Consider the following 23,676-nt stretch of genomic DNA (forward strand, 5'->3'; position numbering starts at 1 on the left):
TAGATAGGAACATTTAGAGATTTTGTAAGTACATTAAGGGAAAGGGGGTAACTCGAGAGATAATAGGGCCTCTTAGAAATCAAAGTGGCCATCACTGTGGGGAGAGATGTAGTATAGCTGGGACATGTGCCGAAGGGCCTGTTTCCACGCTGTATCACTCTGACTCTTTGAGATGGGCAAAGTCCTCAATTAATATTTTTCTACTTTTAATGTGGAGAAAGATTTGAAGGCTGGGACAGTATCGGACCGTTAAAGGGGATGTCGCGAGGACAGTCCGGATTATGGTTGAGGTGCTGGATGTCCTTGGGCATATGAAGGTAGATAAATCTGGGCTTGATCAGATATATCCGAGGACTTTGTGGGAGGCTAGAGAAGTAGCAGGAGCCTTAGCTGAGATATACGAATCACTAGACACAGGTGAGATGCTGGAAGACTGCTGGATAGCTAATGTTGTGTTTTATTTCAGAAGGGCATCCTTGCTATTGAGGGAGTGCAGTGTATTGAGGGAGTGTAGCGTAGGTTCACGGTTAATTCCCGGAATGGCGGGACTGTCGTACGTTGAAAGACTGGAGCGACTGGGCTTGTATACTCTGGAATTTAGAAGGGTGAGAGGGGATCTTATTGAAACATATAAGATTATTAAGGGATTGGACACGCTAGAGGCAGGAAACATGTTCCCGATGTTGGAGTCCCAAACCAGGGGCCACAGTTTAAGAATAAGGGGTAGGCCATTTAAAACGGAGATGAGGTAAAAAAAAAATCACTCGGAGAGTAGTGAAGCTGTGGAATTCTCTGCCTCAGAAGACAGTGGAGGCCAATTCTCCGGATGCTTTCAAGAGAGAGTTAGATAGAGCTCTAATGATAGCGGAGTCAAGGGATATGGGGAGAAGACAGGAACGGGGTACTGATTGTGCATGTTCAGCCATGATCACGGTGAATGGCGGTGCTGGCTCGAATAAACGGGTCCTTTTCAGAATGGCAGGCAGTGACTAGTGGGGTACCGCAAGGCTCAGTGCTGGGACCCCAGCTATTTACAATATATATTAATGATTTGGACGAGGGAATTGAATGCAACATCTCCAAGTTTGCGGATGACATGAAGCTGGGGGGCAGTGTTAGCTGTGAGGAGGATGCTAGGAGGCTGCAACGTGACTTGGATAGGTTAGGTGAGTGGGCAAATGCATGGCAGATGCAGTATAATGTGGATAAATGTGAGGTTATCCACTTTGGTGGCAAGAACAGGACAGCAGACTATTATCTGAATGGTGGCCGATTAGGAGAAGGGGAGATGCAACGAGACCTGGGTGTCGTGCACCAGTCATTGAAAGTAGGCATGCAGGTGCAGCAGGCAGTGAAGAAAGCGAATGGTATGTTGGCATTCATAGCGAGGGGATTTGAGAATAGGAGCAGGGAGGTTCTGCTGCAGTTGTACGGGCATTGGTGAGACCACACCTGGAGTATTGCGTACAGTTTTGGTCTCCTAATCTGAGGAAAGACATTCTTGCCATAGAGGGAGTACAGAGAAGGTTCACCAGATTGATTCCTGGGATGGCAGGACTTTCATATGAAGAAAGACTGGATAGACTCGGCTTGTACTCGCTGGAATTTAGAAGATTGAGGGGGGATCTTATAGAAACTTACAAAATTCTTAAGGGGTTGGACAGGCGAGATGCAGGAAGATTGTTCCCGATGTTGGGGACAAGGGGTCACAGTTTAAGGATAAGGGGGAAGTCTTTTAGGACCGAGATGAGAAAGTTTGTTTTCACACAGAGTGGTGAGTCTGGAATTCTCTGCCACAGAAGGTAGTTTGAGGCCAGTTCATTGGCTATATTTAAGAGGGAGTTAGATGTGGCTCTTGTGGCTAAAGGGATCAGGGGGTATGGAGAGAAGGCAGGTACGGGATACTGAGTTGGATGATCAGCCATGATCATATTGAATGGCGGTGCAGGCTCAAAGCGCCAAATGGCCTACTCCTGCACCTATTTTCTATGTTTCTATGAAGGGCCGAATGGCCTACTGCACCTATTGTCTATTGGCTACAAAGAAATGCTGAGGGTCTATAAACAGGTGATCCTATCATCTGTGATAGACAAGGTACTGGAGGGAATTCTGAGAGATACGATGTATGTGCATTGGATAGACAGGCGCTGATTAGAGATAGTATGGTTATGGGAGATGGTGCCTTACGAATCTGTATTTTTTTGAAGAAGTAACCAAAAAAATTGAGGGCAAAGCTATAGACATTGTCTTTATGTAATTCAGCAAGGCATTTAATTGTTCCTCATGGTAGACTTCTCTGGAGGGGTAGTCAACTGGATACGGAATTAGCTTTGTGGAAGTAAGCAGAGAATTATGTTGGTAGGTTGTTTTTTTGGACTGGAGGTCTGAGACTAGTGAGGTGCCTCAGGGATAGGTGCTGGGCCCATTGCTGATTGTAGTTTATTTTTATCATTTGGATGAGAATATACAAGGCATGATTAGTAAATTTGCAGATGACACTAAAGTGGGTGGTATAGACAGTGAAGATGGTTATAATAATTAATTACAGCAGGATCTTGATCAGCTGGGCAAGTGGATGGAGGTATGGTTGATGGTGTCTAATGCTAACAGGTGCAAGGTGTTGCAATTTGGGAAGTAAAACCAGGGCAGGACCTTCACAGTGAGTGGCAGGGTCCTGCAGCGTGTTGTTGAACAGAGGGATTGAGAAGTGCATGTACATAGTTCCCTAAAAATGACGTCATAGGTACATAAGGTGGTCAAGGGGCTTTTGGTTAATAGTCCTTCATCAGTCTAAGTATTGTGTATAGTGGGATGTTCTGTTGCAGTTGTACAAGACATTTACGAGGCTGCACTTAAGAGTATTATTCAGTTTTGGGTTGCCCTGCTGTAGGAAGGATGTTAAGCTGCACAGAGTGCAGAGAAGATATACGAGGATATTGCCAGGGCTTGAGGGCCTAAGATATGGGGAGAGATTGGGCAAGCTAGGACATTATTCCTTGGAGCGCAGGAGGCTGAGGGGTGAGCTTATAGGTGAATACAATCATGAGGGGAATAGATAGGGTGAATGCACTGTCTTTTACCCAGAGTAGGGGAATTGGGAATCAAGAACTCGAAACATAGGTTTACGGTGAGGGGAGAAAGATTTAATAGGAACCCAAAGGGGGCATTTTTTTCACACACTGTGGTGGGTATATGAAACGAGCTGTCAGAGGAAATAGTTGAGGCAGGTACTATAATAACACATAAGACATTTGGACAGATACATGGCAAGGAAAGGTTTAGAGGGATCTGGGCCTAATGCACGTAGGTGGGGCTAGCGTAGGCATCTCAATCAGCATAGGCAAGTTGGGCCAAAGTGCTTGTTTCCTTGCTCTATATCTTGAATGGAGCTTCCACAGAGTGCAAACACTAAATTCAGTGAGTATGGAACTAAAATGCGGAGGGGGAAATGAGGTGCTACTTCAGCCAATATTTATATTCCATCTGGTACGGTGTAAGTAGGACTGTTTTCTTTAAAGATTATGAAAGAATGAAAGGTAAATTGTAGCAGTAGCATAATTTATCTTTAAATCATCTTAAACAAAGTGGACATAAACCTAAAATATTTGAATGCATAGCATCAAAATGTGATAGATGGCAGAGTAATTATGTTGTACCTGCAACATTAGAAAGATGATGAAGATTAGAAAGATCCCACAGAATAGCATTTTCAGAAAAGCAGCACCTTGAAAAATATTGACTTGGGAAATATTGATGTTGAGCTGATGGCTAAGATAAAGATGTTACCAGGGAGGGTGAAAATTAACCTGGACATTGTTTCAGAAGCCATCACAATCATCATGTTATGTGGAAGCCAGGATTTGGGTAGGTGTGACTGAGTTGAGCAAGTGTATGGGAATCCAACAGACAGTTTCTGGTCAATGTTAATGAAGAATATGAAGCAGAGGTTACTGAGAAAAGTTTGATAATTAGGTGATGAGGCTAGAAAGAATTATATTATTGGATAGCTAAGATGGTTTTACTGTTTTGCTCAATATATTGGGTCATGGCCATTTCTAAAACTGAATAACAGATGAACAAAGGTATCTATGTTGCTCGTGTGACTATCTTGAATACAAAAAGCCTTTAAGGGTGGCTTAGTGGCACAGTTGCTCAGCGGTAGAGTTGCTGCTTTACAGTACCAGAAACCTTGGATCGATCCTGACCATGGGTGCTGTTTGTACAAAGTTTGTACATTCTCCCTGTGACTATGTTTTCTCTCCGGCTGCTCTGGTTTCCTTCAACATTCCAAAGATGTGCAGGTTTGCAGGTTAATTGTTTTTTGTAAATTGCCCCTAGTGGATGCAAAATTGGGTTAACATAGAACTGGTGTACGAGTGGTTGTTGGTCAGTGGGAATTCGGTATATCTGTAACCTAAGCATAAACAAAAGATTGATGAGTTTTGCAATTTATTGGTGCTGGAGTGCTATTTTTAAATACCAAACCCTAAAAACGAGCTTACCCACGATTATCAATATTTGCTCAAATTCCAAGTTTCACATTTAACCTTTGAAAATAGATGTTTTAAATCCAATTCTTCTATGATAGGCACAAAATGCTGGAGTAACTCAGCAGGACAGGCAGCATCTCTGGAGGAGGGGGAGTTCAACGAGATCTGGGTGTCCTAGTGCATCGGTCAATGAAAGGAAGCATGCAGGTACAGCAGGCAGTGAAGAAAGCCAATGGAATGTTGGCCTTCGTAACAAGAGGAGTTGAGTATAGGAGTAAAGAGGTCCTTCTACAGTTGTACCGGGCCCTGGTGAGACCGCACCTGGAGTACTGTGTGCAGTTTTGGTCTCCAAATTTGAGGAAAGATATTCTTGCTATGGAGGGCGTGCAGCGTAGGTTCACTAGGTTAATTCCCGGAATGGCGGGACTGTCGTATGTTGAAAGGCTGGAGCGATTGGGCTTGTATACACTGGAATTTAGAAGGATGAGGGGGGATCTTATTGAAACATATAATATAATTAGGGGATTGGACACATTAGAGGCAGATAACATGTTCCCAATGTTGGGGGAGTCCAGAACAAGGGGCCACAGTTTAAGAATAAGGGGTAGGCCATTTAGAACCGAGATGAGGAAGAACTTTTTCAGTCAGAGGGTGGTGAAGGTGTGGAATTCTCTGCCTCAGAAGGCAGTGGAGGCCAGTTCGTTGGATGCTTTCAAGAGAGAGCTGGATAGAGCTCTTAAGGATAGCGGAGTGAGGGGGTATGGGGAGAAGGCAGGAACGGGGTACTGATTGAGAGTGATCAGCCATGATCGCATTGAATGGCGGTGCTGGCTCGAAGGGCTGAATGGCCTACTCCTGCACCTATTGTCTATTGTCTATTGAGAAGGAATGGGTGATGTTTCGGGTCGAGACCCTTCTTCAGACTGAGCCTGGGGAGAGGGAGACGAGATATGGAAGGGTCCAAAGAATAGATCAAAGCAGATACTGATCAAGAAAATGTAAAATGGTTCATTGTTGGATGAGGGGAAGGTGATAATGAGGCATATAAACAGTAATATCAATCAGGAGGACAGTGAAATGTAGAATTAGGGTGGGGAGGGTCGGAGAGAGTGAAAGCAAGGGTTACTTGAAGTTGGAGAAATCAGTATTCATACTGCTGTATTGTAAGCTGCCCAAGCGAAATATGAGGTGCTGTTCCTCCAATTTGCGTTTGGTCTCACTCGTGTTTAGCAACGGGGAGATCGTGTAGGCCCAGGCGCACTAATTTTTTTTTGTGCACAATCCGCAGGCATTGCCACTTTCATTTCACTGCACATCGTGTATGTGACAAATAAACTTGACTTGACTGAGCGAAGGTGTTCAGCAAAACGATCGCCCAGTCTGTGCTTGGTCTCGCTGATATATAGGAGACCACACCTAGAACAGTGGATACAGTAGATGAGTTTGGAAGAGGTGCAAGTAAACCTCTGCCTCACCTGAAAGGACTGTTGGCGTCCTTGGACGGAATCAATGTTGGACGGAATCAATGGAGGAGGTATAGGGACAGGTGTTGCATCTCCTGCAATTGCAGGGGAAAGTGCCTAGGGAGGGAACGGTTTGGGTGGAAGGGATGAGGTTCCAGGGAGTTGCGGAGGGAACGGTCTCAACGGAAAGCGGAAAGAGGTGGAAATGGGAAGATGTGGCTAGTAGTGGGATCCCATTGGAGGTGGCGAAAATGTCGGATGATTATGTGCTGTAAGCCACGGCGGTGGATTGAAAGGTGAGGTCAAGGGGGACTCTGTCCCTGATGTGACTAGGGGGAGGGGGAGCAATATCCAATTCTATATTTGAAAGGGAACTCTCAAAGGTTTTTTTTTCCATCTTCAGTGTGGTTTTCCAAACATTACTGGGATAACAAAATAATATCTTGCAATTTATTATGAAGTGGACAAATAAACAATACAAAATATCACAGCATCAATACTGGCTTATATTTTAATGTGGAAAGGAACTGCAGATGCTGTTTTATACCAACAATAGACACAAAGGGCAACTCAGCAGGTCAGGCAGCATCTCTGGAGTAAAAGGATGGGTAATGTTTTGGGTCGGGATCCTTTTTCAGCCTGAAAGTAGAGAGGAGGGAACTGTAGGTAAGAAATGGCCAGAACAAAGTAGGGCTGGCTGGACCTTCAGTCTTATTTGGTCATCCGTTGCTGGCCCTGTTTTGTTCTGGCCTTTTCTTCCTCCAGTTCCCACCCCTCTACTTTCAGTCTGAAGAAGGGTCTTGACCCAAAACATCACCCATTGCTTTTCTCTAGAGATACTGCCTGACCCACTGAGTTACACCAGTACTTTGTGTCTATCTTTTGCCTTCTACTTAGGCTGTTTCCTGCTTTGCTCCTACAAAGCAATGTTACTTTAGTTTATCTAAAGTTACCTAGAGCAGTATTATTATTTATCTAATCTGTTCCCAATCATTTCTAAGTACTTGTTTTGGATGGAAAGTACATCTTCTCACTACTTTTGGGCTGTTTCAAGTATATCAGCAGGCCAGCTGCCTGTACTACAGTGTTACCCTTACATAGAAACAGAAAATAGGTGCAGGAGTAGGTCATTCGGCCCTTCAAGCCAGCATCGCCATTCAATATGATCATGGCTGATCATCCAAAATCAGTATCCCGTTCTGTTTTTTTCCCCATATCCCTTGATTCCCTTAGCCCTAAGAGCTAAATTACAATTGAGTTGTAATGACTCAACTGTGCCTTCATTAAGTTGCACCACTGGGAAATGACTAAACATCCGAACCAAATATTCTTGTATTCCACATTAATTGTGGATTTGTTTGTGTAGCTCTAAGTAGCAAAGGTGATTGAACAGATTCCCACACATTATAGTAGTTGGAAGACACCACTTCTGAAACTGAAAGATCAAATCAGATGGCATGTCAACGAAGAAATTACACTGGTCAGCATTATGCTACACACGAAACGTCACCCATTTCTTCTCTCCAGAGATGCTGCTTGAACTGCTGAGTTACTCCAGCATTTTGGTCTATTTTCAGTGTAAACCAGTATCTGCAGTTCCTTCCTGCACATGGGATCTTTTGGGGGAAGCAGGGCTCTTAATTAGAAGTAACAAGGAACTACAGAGGCTGGTTCATAACAAAAAGGCAAGATTAATTGCCCAGATTAATTCAACAGGTTTGTCAGCATTCTCTGGAGAATGAGGATAGGTGATGCTGCTGGTTGAGACTCTGGTTGCAAGCCTAGGCAGGTCGAGTGCAACTAGAAATACCATCTTGCAAAATCATTTTAACCAAAAATTCTATGGAACATAAGTATTAATACAGTTTATTATTTCAGTGCATAAATATAAGAGGCTGAAGCAAAATTTTGCAGCCTTTTGACTTTAAGTAGGAGATTGCATCACAGTGCATACATTTTTTATCACTAACGAGCAACATCTTATAATATAGCTGCATATAAGTACAAATTTACTTCATTCTGCATTTAAAGTTGAAGGTTTCATCATAGATTGAGAAAGTACACCCAATTAATATTCAATCATGAATATATTAGTATTCTTCACCAGGCAATCCACAAGCAAAAATCATTTTATTCTAATAACCAAAGGCAGTCTATTTAAATAAAGATAGTCTGAAATTTGTAAAATTCAGAAACTAAAATACCAAACATAAGAAGAGGATTGATAGCAAACAACAATTGTTCTTATGTTATCGATGGGAACACAAAAGTGTATATTCAACTTGACGAATTGATAGGTCTTGCTGGTTTATTTGAGAATTGAGGTCACAACTTTGAAAATGATAGTTTCTCTTTTAGTAAACAAAGACAGATTATCAAACAATTAATTCTATTAGATGGATCAAACATACCATGAATAGGGTGGGACAAAGTATTTTAACAAAAGATTTTTAGGTTACATTTTTAGTTTGAATTAACAATCAAGAATGCGGAAGTGAGTGGGAAAGTGTGCAGATCGCAAGCCGCACAATTTCCATAGGTCCAAACCACCTGAGTTCCATATTAAATTAACTCCTTGGAAATATTATATATCATATTTTCTTGCTAGATTCTGCACATCTTCAGAGGTGAACTCTTTGCTCTTCATCTGTGACAGACTGCTAAAGAGTTGTTGTTCCTGTTCCCTCCCTTTACCAACAATCACTGATGCAATCTGCACAAAAATAAAATATATTTAGATTAAAATTATCGCAAATTAGTTTCAAGCAGGTTAAATACAAGCTATAATAACTTCTCTGTAATCTAATTTTATAAGTGCATTTGACAATATGCATAATTTCAACATTGTGTATAGTTCACCTTCTTTTCATTAGCATGATATTTCATGTCATGGAAATAGCCAGAAATCTTCCTGAACCTCTAATGTTAGTCTATTTGTTTTGAAGATAGTGAGTCTAACACCTGTTTGATAAATTAGATGAATAACATAATCTTGCAAGTTTGTAAGACTGATTTTCATGGGTCAAATCTGGCCACTGGGATAAATGGCAAAAGCCATTAAATCATAAGGGAAACACATAAGGTGAAACATAGAAAATAGGTGCAGGAGGAGGCCATTTGGCCCTTCGAGCCAGCACCGCCATTCATTGTGATCATGGCTGATCATCTACAATCAGTAACCTGTACCTGCCTTCTCCCCATATCCCTTGATTCCACTAGAGCTCTATCTGACTATTCAGACTTTACACCAAAACTGCAGGCAACCACTATTTTGACACTTCCTGAATAATCATTCCAATGACAGAGATTACCAATAACCAGTATCAGTGCCGGATGTCTTTTTTTGTACATTGCGTTTGGAAGAAGGGTGCTCAGAGAGAGATGGGGAGGGGGCAGTTTGGAAGGGCAGTTAAGAGAATAGGTAGGTATCTGAAGATAGACCAAGAGAAAAGGAATTCAGGAAGGAGGATGCCTGGCTGGGGATTTGTAAAAGAGTTGTCCTGGCAATATCCTCATATTTTCTCATCCTTTCCAGTACCATTTTTCCTGTAAGTATTCCTTGTAAGGAATCCTGCAAGTATTCCTGTAAGTAATCTTTTTCCATTGGGCAAATGATCCAACCATTGTGCTTTGGTCTTGGCTCAGACATTCAGCTGCGAACCCTCTCCCCTACAATATTCAGAACTGATTAGAGCAAAATAACACAGGAAGCTCCTGAAATACCTGCCTGTACTTTTCTGATCAGCCCACCAGTCACCTCGTCCATCCCTGCTTGCACTCTTAAGCTCACTCCTCTGAAATATGTGGGCTAATGGATAGACCAGAATTGACCTCTAAAGCTCGGGGCTCGAGCTCCTTCAGCTGATGAACCATTCGGTTGGGTTGTCAGCTACCAAAGCGGAATATGGGGTGCTTAATATGCTTGGGCAGTTTACAGCCCACAGTATAAACATTGAATTCTCCAATTTTAGGTAATCTCTAACCACCCTCCCCTTCCCCTTTTTCTTCCATTCCCTCCCTATCCCTTCCCCTCTCCTGTGTCCTATCTGGACTCCCACTTTTTTCTCCCCTTCCCCTCCTCTGACATTCCTTTCTCTGGCTGCACAATTTGCCATTCTTCAATTAGTCTCTCACACCTTCTGCTTTAATCTCGGGCCTTTTTTTCCAACCATCTACCTATTAACTCCCCCCCATACACCCTCCCCTGCCTGTGTCCACCTATTAACTGCATACTTTATCATGCCTCTCCTCTCTCACATGTTTCTTCCCCACCCTTCTACAATGAGTGCAAAGAAGGGACCGAGCCAAAAAGTCACCTATCGACATTCTACAGAGATGCTGTCGGACCTGCCCAGTTACTCCAGCACTTTGTGTCCAGAAGGTTTATTTATATACTTTACGTAAACTGTAATATTTTGCTTTAAATCATTTTGTAAATGAAATGCAAATTTTCTAGTCACTATCATTCGTTTAATTTTTGAACAGAAACAGTTAACTTTATCCAGTAGTTGTAATACAAACTTTACAGTTTGTGAAGTTTTTGTTTTAAGACCAGGGGAAGTACACAAATGATTGAGTGAGGTCCATCTGCCGGAAAGACCTCAACCGGTTTGTGGTCTGCAAGCCTGTACAAAATGCAGTACTAATTATTTTATTGAGAAGTTCAATATCAGTTTCCCCAAGGCCTGAAAGATAGAGATTTTTCACATATTTGTTTGGTATATTGTTTTGATTCCACTATAAAAACAACTTGCCAGTTAAATATGCAGCTTTAAAATTACATTTGAAATTTTTGTTCTACTTAATCCGCATAACTTGCCCTAAAAAATACATGCAGTGTACTGATGCAACTACATTTGACCAATATATATTTTAAAATAATTTTGTTAGATGCACTGATTTCTCTCCTCTGATTGATGGTCATTATATTACTTTATTTGACTTTGACATTATCAATCTCCCTCTCACCAACCTAATACATGTCAATATTACTTTAGGTCTGCACTTGTATTCTTTCTGCTCATCTTTGAGATTCTAAATTCCATAAACCAAAAATCACCTGGTTTGATGCTGTTTGTAATTTCTACACATTCCTTATTAGGCACCACTGTGACACAGAGAACTGACATCAAAGTTCTTGTCCACAAATTCTTCTGTGGTTACTTAGCTATTACAATCTCCTTCAATTGAGTGTTTATATCTTGTTCTCATTCAGTTAACTCCACCACTGATGGTTATTCCTTCAATCCCAAAACCTGGCCTCTCCAACATTTAGCATACTTTTCTTTTCCTTACTTTTGGAAAAAGATCAGAAACATCATGCTGTACTTGTTTTGCATCCTTCTGCTATATGCACTGGAAAGATTGGGGGAGGGGAGGGTCTAAAAAGGGACGGAACAACAATCTACACCCCTCCTGTAAGGGGATAAATACAAGAAAATTATTGTTAAGTGTTTCATGCAAAGTTTGGACTCTAATTGAGGAAGCCAGGTGTACCTTCCTGGATGTCTCAACTCTCAACATTTTAATTAGTCATGAAACATCAACGGCTGACTTTGACTCAGAAGTGGAAACTTTCAGGTTCTACTGTCCTCACTCCCTGGCTGGGCCCCCAGTTTGCAATTGACCGTGTGAAGTGTAGGCGGATAAACCATCTCTTAAAATACAAGGCAAATAGTCATAGAATAAAACAGCATGGAAATAGGCCATTTGACCCAACTTGTCCTGGGGTCTCGACCTGAAACGTCACCCATTCCTTCTCTCCAGAGATGCTGCCTGACCCGCTGAGTTACTCCAACATTTTGTGATACCTTCGATTTGTACCAGCATCTGCAGTTATTTTCCTGGCTGGTTGATATACAGTGGTCACTCTTCTGAATTAATCCCATCTCCTGGCAATTGGTTATGGCCGTCTGCCTAAGTGATTCAAGTGATCTAAGCACTTCCTCAATCCAATCATTGACCCAGCTTTACCCACTCAGGCAGTTCATTCCAAGTAGTTACACTCTGGGTGAAAATAGATCCCCCTCAGATTCCCTCTAAATCTCTTAACTCTTATCCGAAATCTATGTCCTCTTGTTTCATCCACCTCATATATAGGGGAAAGTTTCCTGAAGTTCATGAAATAAACCTCTCCCTCAGATGTCTTGCTAGTAACTTCATGCAACTGATGTTAGGCGCACACGTGTATTGTTACCAGGCCCTGCTGCCATGCAGGGAGACATATTTGCCATATTAAAATATATTTTTTCCCCACAATTTAAGTTCTTTATTACTGGTTCATTCTTGTCCTTTTCCATAACCACTTTAAAATGTACAGAATGTGTAGAATGGAACTGCAGATGCTTGTTTATCCCAAAGATCCTAATTTGAGGAAGGACATTCTTGCTATTGAGGGAGTGCAGTGTAGGATCACGAGGTTAATTCCCGGGATGGCGGGACTGTCATATGATGAAAGAATGGAGCTACTGGGCTTGTATACACTAGAATTTAGGATGAGAGGGGATCTTATAGAAACATATAAAATTATTAAGGGATTGGACACATTAATAATAATAATAATAATAATGCATTACATTTATATAGCGCTTTTCATATACTCAAAGACGCTTTACAGGGATTTAAAGAACATAGGGAAGTGAATAAATAGATAAATAAGTAGACGAACAGAGAAAGGAGACAGAAGGTGAGGTGACCTTCAGTGGTTGAAGGCAGTACTGAACAGGTGAGACTTCAGTGATGTTTTGAATGTGAGTGAGGAGGAGTCTCTGACGGTTTGGGGTAGTGAGTTCCATAGGGTGGGAGTAGCGTTGGAGAAAGCCCTGTCCCCCCAGGATCTGAGTTTGGTCCGGATGGGGGGGGATAGGAGATTGGCAGCAGCAGAGCGGAGGGTGCAGGTGGGAGTGTGCCTGTGGAGGAGGTCAGTCAGGTAGGATGGGGCCAGGTTATGGAGGGCTTTGTAGGACATGAGGAGGATTTTGTACTGGATTCTCTGGAAAAACTTTTTCACACAGAGAGTTGTGAATTTGTGGAATTCTCTGCCTCAGAAGGCAGTGGAGGCCAATTCACTGGATGCATTTAAAAGAGAGTTAAATAGAGTTCTTAGGGCTAGCTGAATCAAGGGATATGGGTACTGATTGTGGTTTATTAGCCATGATCACATTGAATGGCAGTGCTGGCTCGAAGGGCTGAATGGCCTACTCCTGCACCAATTGTCTATGTATCTATGTATAAGATAGACACAAAGTAACTCAGCGGGTCAGGCAGCATCTCTAGAGAAAAAGGATGGGTGACGTTTTGGGCCGGGACATTTCTTCAGATTGAAAAGTGAGGGGACAGAGCTGGAGATAAGAAAAAGCAAGAACAAAACAGGGCCAGTAACAGATGACCAAGGAAGGATGGAGCCCATAATGGCCCATTGTCGGCTGGGAACGTGGTGATATCAAAGTGATACAAAGATTCAAACAGTGGAACTAGTAGGACGACTAGTGGGGGAAGGGGAGAAGAGGGAATGCATGAGTACTTGAAAAAGTTATGGTCACTCTCTCCACAATGATCCTCCACAGACACTTGCTTTACTTGATCAGATACATTAGCCAAAATAAAGTCCAGTAATGTTTCTCTCATATTGGTTTATTCACACAGTGCATAAAGAATACCAGCTCTTCTGAGGCTTTCCCAATCCTAGTTAATATTTGGGAAACTGAAATTCTCCATTGCCAAAACCCTACTTTTATTGCATCTCTCTAATATGTGCCTCCATCGCCCACTGACTGTTGGGCGGTTTGTAAAATAGCCCCAGCAAGGTGGTGACACTCTTTTTGTTTCTGTTCCCTATCTTTTTTTAAAATTTAGTTTAGGGATACATCGTGGAAACAGGCCCTTCGGCCCACATTGACTATTAATCACCCATAGACATAAAAAGCTGGAGTAACTCAGCGGGTCAGGCAGCATCTCGAGAAAAGGAATAGGTGCATTTCCCTTTCCCTTCTTCAGGGTGTGAGTCAGGGAAAGGGAAATGAGAGGGAGAGATAGTGATATAGAACATATGAATGAAAGATATACAAAAAAGTAACAATGATCAAGTGTGCAGTGAACTCTTTTTTAAATTGTCAAAATTGAGAGGGTAGATATAGGGAATATAAAGTCACAAGTAAATCCAGGACAGAATTCAGAAGACATTTTGGTTTGAAGAGAGTTAGAAAATGAAAACTGCTGCCACATGAAGTGGTTGAGGCTCAGATGCTTTAAGAGTGAGTTAGATAAATATACGCAGGAGAAAGGAATAAAAGGATATAAAAGGAGAGTGATACAGAGCTTTAACACCTTCAGTAAATTCTATGCAATTTTTAAAATAACAATACTTTAAGCAACACATACCTTAAATCTTTCTGCTTTGCACAGGTGAACAAGATGCCGATACACAAGATTGGGATACTTTTCTAAAAGATGTTCCTTCAAAGCCTGAATAATCATACTGAAGACATCAGCTTCCAGTTTATTACTCATCATGGATGGTAGATCTTCTGGTTTTACATTTCTTAGCAACTCTGCACATCCAGCAAGATCGTTCTTAGCCTGCAAAACATTCAGTGCTTGGCAAAATTCATATGCATTTGCAGGCTCTAAATTAACTCCTTTTTTTGAAGGTGAATAAGAATTTTCAAAAGCTTCTTGTCTATATGAAGTACAGTCATTTATTACAGAATCCACTTCCCCAACATCAAGATTAGGAATATTTTCACACTCGGTAGGTTTGACTTCATTCTCCTCTTCATCACTATCAGCGACCTTTAAAGATAAAAATGGAAAAAACTGAAAGATTACATATCAACAAAAACTTGAAAAAAACATAAAAAATGCCCAAAATATTGTTTAAAGTTAGATTATTGTATTTGAGAAAGGTGGACAAAATGACAGAAAATGAACCTACAGACAAACAGACTGCCAGATTAGGATTTGGACTCATCGTGCTTGTCTCACGATCTCAGTACTGCTTTTACTGGATAACACTAATAAATCAAACAATAAGCGTCTAACATTTCTGCTATTGCAGGATTCTCATTGGAGGAAATTTATACCTTCAATGATTTGAGAGACATGCCAACAATGTATAAGAAAATAACTGCAGATGCTGGTACAAATCGATTTATTCACAAAATGCTGGAGTAACTCAGCAGGTCAGGCAGCATCTCGGGAGAGAAGGAATGGGTGACGTTTCGGGTCGAGACCCTTCTTCAGACTGAAGAAGACCCTTCTTCAGACTGAAAAAGGGTCTCGACCCGAAACGTCACCCATTCCTTCTCTCCCAAGATGCTGCCTGACCTGCTGAGTTACTCTAGCATTTTGCCAACAATGTATGATTGTTTTCTTCTGTGTGAGCTCACTGGATTTTGAAAGGTTGAGTGCCTGTATGTAATGTACAGGCCAGTTGGTAGATTTTAGTACTGTCTAGATAGGAAAGCAATCACACCAGGGCCGTCTTAACGCATGGACCTGATGGGCACTTGCCCGGGGCCCCACGAGCATAGGGGCCCCATACTGTTTAATTTTATCGACCATTTACATTTTTATTCCTGTGAGTAGTTGTCGTAAGGGCCCATAATGCTGTAAAGACGGCCCTGAATCACACAAGTGACTTTTAAGAACTTTACATATAAAGGCAGTAACGTTATTACCCCCCACCTTCTACCTCTACTAAGCATTGCAGCCCAGAGGACAGAGGGGAGAATTCTATGGATGTGGCATGTTAATGAATTAGGCATACTTACCACTACATATCAATAAGCTTTACCACTTTTACCCATGGAATGAAATACCACAGCAGGGCACTCTGGTATCAACAATAACTTAATATTGTTTCACAGAAGATTGACACTTACGGAAACATTATCAAGTTTATAGAAGAGAGTTAAGCTAGAGTCCTGGGAAGGGCCGAATTGATTGAAAAAAACCAGAGGTGATAAACCGTAGTTTAGATATCGAAATTTGAAAAGAAAGCGGAAAGACATAAATCAATGTACAGTCATCAGCTTGAAATGTTAATTCTGTTTTTTTCTCAACAGATGCTTTATGACCAACAGGGTATCTCCAGCATTTTGCTTTTATTTCAGAATTCCAGCATTTGCAGTTTCTTTTTATGTTTATCGTTTTAAGAAGCGTCTATTTCTTCAAACTTCATATGTTCAAAGTTAAGATAAGAAAATATTTTGATATCCTGGGTAAAACTTTCTTTTGATAGCTTTCGTATCTTCAAGTATATTTCAAGTCTGCCTCTTGACTGCTAAAGCCATATATTATGCAGTTTCTTCTATTGACTGTTTTACAATAGATTGAATCTATTTAATTAAAGTGACAGGTTTGGTTTAGTTAAATGCATCCTTCCATTTTATCATGTGATGTAGAATGAAACATATACCTCCTGTATCTGGATATGTTTTCTCTGCTTTTCTTGATTGCAGGTCTTAGTGAGAGATCCGCTTCTGTCTATTTTTTCCAAAATTTCAGATACCTCCAGCAATTCTTTCTGTGCCTCAGTGACATGTGCGTCAAGTTCCAGTACTTTATTGAGATCATCGATGCTGGCTGTGTAGTTCTGGGGAAAAAAACAAACATTTTACAGTGCTGAAAGTGCTGTGATCTCATAATTGCATTTTAAACTGAAATTTAGTTTTAGATTTGCCACAGGAATCTCAAATAGCTTTTATACCAATGATATTTAAATTTTGGTTCCAGGAAACTGGTGTAAGTTAATCAATTCTTTGGAAGAATTGAGTTTGCGAAGCAAAACTTAACTCCTTCTGATTGGAAAAGACAGATTTGTGGAGGTACAGAGATGTGAGGGGCATTGTGGGTCTAAACGTGCCATGTAAACATGGCAGATGCTTATTCACTTTGATCCTGTTGTGCATGGGTATTAAAAAAAGGTAAATAAATTACCTGAAAAGCAATGTGGTCATGCAGACTAGGAACCGATCTGCAAATTATTGTTGGTCAGAGTGTGGAGCAGTGATATGTCCCAAACCATTAAAACTATTTTGGAAATAGGTTGCAGGTTGGAAGATGCCGAGAAAGATAAGGTTTATTTTTTGTTATAGGTTTCTTTGAGAACTATAAAAGCATGAGTGCCTCTCCAGACTTTCAGGGAAGGTTTTGTTAAAAGACTTTATCTGCAAAGTCCCTCCTTTTCTGTCCCAGATAAACTGCCACAAACCATTTCCATAGGTCCCTTTGTAGGGTCCACCTCTGATTTCCACTCTTTCTCATCAGTGAGACACTACATTTGGTTAGATTCGGAAGGGATTCCACAGAAACAAGCCCAGCTAATATCAGTAGATTTTCAGAGAATTCTGCTTAAACGGAATATCATATTAAATCATAGTCTCTGACCACCCTAGTGCAGAAAGAAACAGGACTGAGCTGGGGAACTAGTATAAAGGATTGAATGGAACTCTGCCACAGAGTGCTGAAAGTTAGATAGTCACAGGGCTCATTTAAATGGGTGTGGAGCAAAAAACATCTTCAGGCATGTCAGTACAAAAGGAAGGCCTTAATGAGAACCAGACGCTAATCTGGTGAATCATGAACCAAATTGCTGAACAAAGTTTCCATACATTTTGTAGTTTCCCCTAATCCAAATCACAGGATGTAGATTCTACTCTGACACTGAGTTGTAAGGAAAGTTCAGCAAACAGCAGAAAGTTCTGCTGGCTTGGCAGGAAGTTGACTGGGAGATAGGTAAACAGGTTAGGCAGGGTCTAAGGTCACCTGTCACCCTTCTGTAAAGATGCGGAATGACAATGTAACTGAACGTGTCAGTGGTTACAAGAGTAACTGTAGTACAAGAGTAGACCACTGGAAAACATACCTGAACAATGTGCATTACTCAACAGAAGCTGACTAAAGGGAGTCCAAATTCAATTATTTTGCCCCTGGTATTTCTTTTTGAAACTGTGCTTATTGTCTTCTGGCACCTCAAAAATATTTTTTTCCCCTTCAAATTAACATAGAAAATAGTTGCAGGAGGAGGCCATTTGACCCTTCGAGCCAGCACCGCCATTCATTGTGATCATGGCTGATCATCCAAAATCAGTAACCTGTACCTGCCTTCTCCCCATATCCCTTGATTCCACTAATCCCTAGAGCTCTATCTAACTCTCTTTTAAATTCATCCAGTGAATTGGCCTTCTTTGGCAGAGAATTCCACAAATTCACAACTCTCTAAGTGAAAAAGTTTCTTCTCACCTCAGTTTTAAATGGCCTTCCCTTTATTCTTAGACTGTGGCCCCTAGTTGTGGACTCCCCCAACATTGGGAACATTTTTCCTGCATCTAGCTTGTCCAGTCATTTTATAATTTTATACGTCTCTATATGATCCCCTCACATCCTTCTAAACTCCAGTCTTTCCAATTTTCCTCACATGACAGTCTATAAAAAGTGCAAAAAATAAAGTGGATGAGCTTGAGGCTCAGTTAGATATTGGCAAGTATGATGTTGTGGGAATTACAGAGACATGGCTGCAAGAGGACCAGGGCTGGGAGCTGAATATTCAGGAGTATACGACCTATCGAAAAGACAGACAGGTGGGCAGAGGGGTGGGGTCGCGCTTTTGGTAAGGAATAATATTCAGTCCCTTGCAAGGGGTGACATAGAATCAGGAGATGTAGAATCAGTATGGACAGTACTGAGGAATTGTAAGGGTAAAAAGACCCTCATGGGAATTATCTACAGGTCCCCAAACAGTAACCTGGATATAGGGTGCAAGTTGAATCAAGAGTTAAAATTTGCATGTCACAAAGGTAATGCTACGGTGGTTATGGGAGATTTCAACATGCAGGTAGACTGGGAAAATCAGATTGGTAATGATCCCCAAGAAAGGGAATTTGTGGGGTGCCTCCGAAATGGATTCTTAGAACATCTTGTACTGGAGCCTACCAGGGAGAAGGCAATTCTGGATTTAGTGTTGTGTGATGAACCCGATTTGATAAGGGAACTCAAGGTAAAAGAGCCATTAGGAGGTAGTGATCATAATATGATCAGTTTTAATCTACAATTTGAGAGGGAGAAGGGAGAAGGGTAGACTGATGGGACTGAAGGCTGATAAATCCCCAGGGCCTGATGGTCTGCATCCCAGGGTACTCAAGGCGTGGGGCACGCAGGCGCGGAATTTGGTGACCAAAACTGCATACAGTTCTCCAGGTGCGGTCTCACTAGGGCCCTATACAACTGCAGAAGGACCTCTTTGCTCCTATACTCAACTCCTCTTGTCATAAAGGCCAACATGCCATTAGCTTTCTTCACTGCCTGCTGTACCTGCATGCTAACTTTAAGTGACTGATGAAGGACACCCAGATCTCTTTGTACTTTCCCATTTCCTAACTTGACACCATTCAGATAATAATCTGCCTTCCTGTTCTTTCCACCAAAGTGGATAACCTCACATTTATCCACATTAAACTGCATCTTACATGCATCTGCCCACTCACACAACCTGTCCAAGTCACCCTGCATCCTCATAGCATCCTCCTCACAGTTCACACTGCCACCCAGCTTTGTGTCATCCGCAAATTTGCTGATGTTACTTTTAATCCCTCATCTAAGTCATTAATGTATATTGTAAATAGCTGCGGTCCCAGCACCGAGCCTTGCAGTACCCCACTAGACACTGCCTGCCATTCTGAAAGGGACCCGTTTATTCCTACTCTTTGCTTCCTGTCTGCCAACCAATTCTCTATCCATGTCTATACCCTACCTCCAATACCATGTGCTCTAATTTTGCTCACCAACCTCCCGTGTGGGACCTTATCAAAGGCTTTCTGAAAGTCTAGATACACAACATCCACTGGCTCTCCTTCATCCATTTTACTTGTCACATCCTCAAACAATTCCAGAAGATTAGTCAAGCAGGATTTCCCCATAAATCCATGCTGACTTGGGCCAATCCTTTAATTGCTATCCAAATGCGCCGTTATTGCCTCTTTAATAATTGACTCCAGCATCTTCCCCACCACCGATGTCAGGCGAACTGGTCTACAATTCCCCATTTTCTCTCTCGCTCCTTTCTTGAAAAGTGGGATAACATTAGCTACCCTCCAATCCACAGGAACTGATCCTGAATCTATTGAACATTGGAAAATGATCACCAATGCGTCCACAATTTCTAGAGCCACTTCCTTGAGTACCCTGGGATGCAGACCATCAGGCCCATGGGATTTATCAGCCTTCAGTCCCATCAGTCTACCCAATACTATTTCTCGCCTAATGCAAATTTCTTTCAGTTCCTCTGTCTCCCTAGATCTATCCTAAGACCTCCTTACAGCAACACAACTATTATTGTTTATAGTGCATAAAATTCCAGTATTGATTTGATGTCGCTAATCCGCTGTCTTACTTTCAATCCTCTATAAGCCAGAGCCCTTCGATACAATGCTTTTATGTTCATGGGCTCCACCTGCAGAGCTGTGTTACAATCTGCTTCTGCCACTTCATATTGATTAAGTTTCAGAAAACACAATGCTCTAGGAAAAGTAAAGAACAATAGATCAGTTTATATTTAATACTTTTCTATGCATGCTTTGAAAGATTTTCAGAAACTCTTAGCTAATACAAATGTTATAAGCAACAAGTAAGAAAAATCAAAAGGATACATAAAGACTTGCGAGCAACTTCATCGTGAAATTGAAACTCTGTTTATTTTCTTTAGGCTGGCCTTTGAGATGGAGGATGGCTCACTTCCACTTCAGAATACTGTCCAGGTAATGTTACCACAGGCCATCATCAACTTTCTCTCTCGTAATTAATTACATCACGTGCCATCATTTTGACATCAACAAACTTTATAAATCTGTTTGGTATTGACTAAATGTTCCAAATTTATCAAAATAAAACAATTTTCCTTCACTTTTTTGCCCAACTACCGTATTTAAATATTGGCAGGGAGGGGGGAACTTCCAAATGCAAGGGAATAGAAAAGTGCAAGAATATTCCTTACACGTTGCTGCATTTCTGATCTCATCTACACTGGATGTAACCTAATAGAAGGTATAATATTTCTTCAAATCAGGAAGTAAAAGTGAAAATAGTGTTTCACTCCTTGCTCAAAATTGAAGCTTCTGTTACATTTTCTTGTCTAAATAGTCAAGGAAAATATGGCTTGTATGAAAAGGATTAATCACTTGAGCAGCTGATTTACCTTAAACCCATTACTTAAGGGCCTGTCCCACTTAGGCAAATTTTTAGACGACTGCCGGCGACTGTCAAAGTTGTAGCAGATCGCCGAAATTTTCTTTTACCCTACGACAATGACCACGACAATGCCGAGTCAGGTCGATTTAAGTGACTTTTTTTGTGAAACTAGCACCTGGCTAAGAGATTACACCATCTTCGGAATCATCGCGAAAATCCCACGCTTATCAATGCTTCTCCGACGTCCTTCTTCTTCTTCTTGCGTTTGAGGCAGCATAAATTATGTAACGCCCTCCAGGCGCTGTAGCCAGTGCAATGTGCTGTTGTCAAGGGCCGTGAGGTCTACCCCTCTACCTGGGGGACGGAGGACAGTGCAGTCGAAAATGACGTGCTGCGCTGTTTGCTGGTCTGCTCCACACACGCAGACTGCTGATGAACGCAACCCCCAGTGATGCATGTTGGCATTGAACCGGCCGACCCCTGTGCGACCCACTCTTTGCGGGGCATTTCTGAGCTGGTGGGGCTATGGTGTTCGGTGCGACAGTGAATTGAGGAGGTTGCGAAGTCTGTTCCCAGCTGGTTCTCCATGCTCCTAGTATGTTGAAACCGGAGCCACAGAGGGTCGCTGCATGACGGGAGAAAGGGTGACGAGATGACAGGCGTTGAGATCCCAGTTGGTGTGAATCCTGGGTGAGGTGGTGCAAAGGATATTTGGCGTCCGATGGGGCCTTGCAAACCAGCCTATGAGTGAAGCACTCTCTGTGAAGCTTGGCGGGTGCGATACTTGCGAGCACCAGCAGGAGATCTGTCGGAGTAGGGCGTAGGCAGCCAGTGATGATCCGCATGGTGTCATTGAGGGTGGCGTCTAGCTTGCTAGTATGAGCGCTGCGGCACCATGCTGGGGCGGCGTACTCAGCGACACTGTACACGAGTGCAAGAGCACTGGTTCAAAGAGTAGATGTCCTGGCGCCCCATGACGATCCGGCCAAGCAACGCAGGAGGTTGTTCCATGCCGAGACTTTAGCACAGAGAGCTTCAAGGTCAGCTGCCGATCTAGTTTTGTAGGAAATGGGTTGTAGGGTAGGGGTGATCCATTGAGAGTGACGGTTAGCTGGCGTTGAGCTTCCTTGTTATTCAGGTGAAAGGCCGTTATGGTGGTTTTTGCCACACTCAGTTTTAGTCTCCAGGTCTTAAGGTAGCCCGCACCAACTTCCATATCCGCCGAGAGCACATCCTCAACATTTGACCAACTCCTCTCCGAGTGCAGTAGGGCCAAGTCATCTGCGTATCCATACTGGCGCGAGGTCGTGCGTGACAGATTACTGATATAGAGATTGAAGAGCACGCGGGCCAGTACCGAGCCTTGGGGGACTCAGTTTCTTAGGCGTCGCAGTCGGCTAGATTGACCGTCGCTGGTCTGAGTACAAAACTGCGGTCCTAATTTTCGCTGAAATCACTGACAAGTCTGTAATTACTTGAGAGTTTTGAAATATAACATCTTGCCCGGGTTACTTGAAAACCAAGCTTCACGGTAACAAGGCATAAACTGGATTGACTTTCAGTTAACTAATAGCAGTATTAAGAAATTTAATTTAAAACTTGGTTAAATGGACTTTTGTGCGGAGTGCGGGCATTCTTTGAAAATGTACGGGAGATGCATATCTGGTTTCTGGGTTGCATATCTGGGTTGGGAGCCTACTTTAAAAGTAATCGCTGATGGTCATAAACATCGCAAAATTCCCACGCTTACCTGACCATCAAACTGTTGCCTGTCAAATGTCCTGACGGTAAATAAATTGGTTAAACACAAGTATTTTATGGTATCTTCAAATAACTTTACTTAATTTAATATTACCTGCTTCTAAATGCATCTGCGACAACCTAGCAAACCTGGGGGCAGCATGCGACAGCGCCCGCAATAAGCAACGATACCTGGCAACAAGCCAGCTGTCGCCGAGAAATTTCTATCCGGACAAATTTCTCAGTGACGCGCCGAGATCCACTCGAATCTTTGAAGACGCCTCACGATCATGCCCACGACATCCCGGCGAACTGTCGGCGACAGCCTAGTCGCTGGCAGTCACCTTAAAATCGCCTGTGGGACAGGCCCTTTAATGAACCTAAAATACCCAGTTGGACAGATTTCAAGCTGTCAGGGAGCATAACAGTGGGTTTTTGTGCTATTCTTATGGATCACCTCCTACTAGCACATTCCTTATCAGGGATGAGTAAATGCAGGTTATGTTCAAACAAATTATTGTAGCTATGCTTGCTTACCTGTTTGTGTAAATCGCACATTCATTAGATTTAAGTTTTAAGCATTCACTGTACTTTGCAATGGCATCCTTGTACTGTGCTCTTTTCACAAAACTGTTCCCTTCCTGCTTCAAGGAAATAAAATGCTCTTCTATATTTTTACCTGCAAGAATTTTATGCAAGAAAGAACTTTTAAAACAAATTTTGATTAAGAAAGGTTTGAGCTCTAAAGCCCATGCAATATATAACTTTAGAAAGCAGCCAGATATTTACAACACAACGAC

The 23,676-nt window shown here is 42.0% G+C and overlaps 1 protein-coding gene across 3 annotated transcripts in view; it reads right to left on the reverse strand.

The window, feature by feature from the left end:
- Positions 1–6,772: 6,772 nt before the first annotated feature.
- LOC144592783 (sperm-associated antigen 1-like) overlaps positions 6,773–23,676 on the reverse strand; it is a 96,638-nt gene continuing 79,734 nt past the window's right edge. For all 3 annotated transcript variants that reach the window (XM_078397793.1, XM_078397795.1, XM_078397796.1), the window contains 5 exons: positions 23,414–23,555; positions 20,343–20,469; positions 16,371–16,547; positions 14,333–14,743; positions 6,773–8,666 (listed from right to left, as the gene is read on the reverse strand). In XM_078397793.1, the coding sequence (XP_078253919.1) occupies positions 8,538–8,666; positions 14,333–14,743; positions 16,371–16,547; positions 20,343–20,469; positions 23,414–23,555 (986 nt within the window). In that variant the 3' untranslated portion in view covers positions 6,773–8,537. The remainder of the gene's footprint in view (positions 8,667–14,332; positions 14,744–16,370; positions 16,548–20,342; positions 20,470–23,413; positions 23,556–23,676) is intronic.

This window comes from Rhinoraja longicauda, chromosome 4, assembly GCF_053455715.1.
Source record: "Rhinoraja longicauda isolate Sanriku21f chromosome 4, sRhiLon1.1, whole genome shotgun sequence".
NCBI lineage: Eukaryota > Metazoa > Chordata > Chondrichthyes > Rajiformes > Arhynchobatidae > Rhinoraja > Rhinoraja longicauda.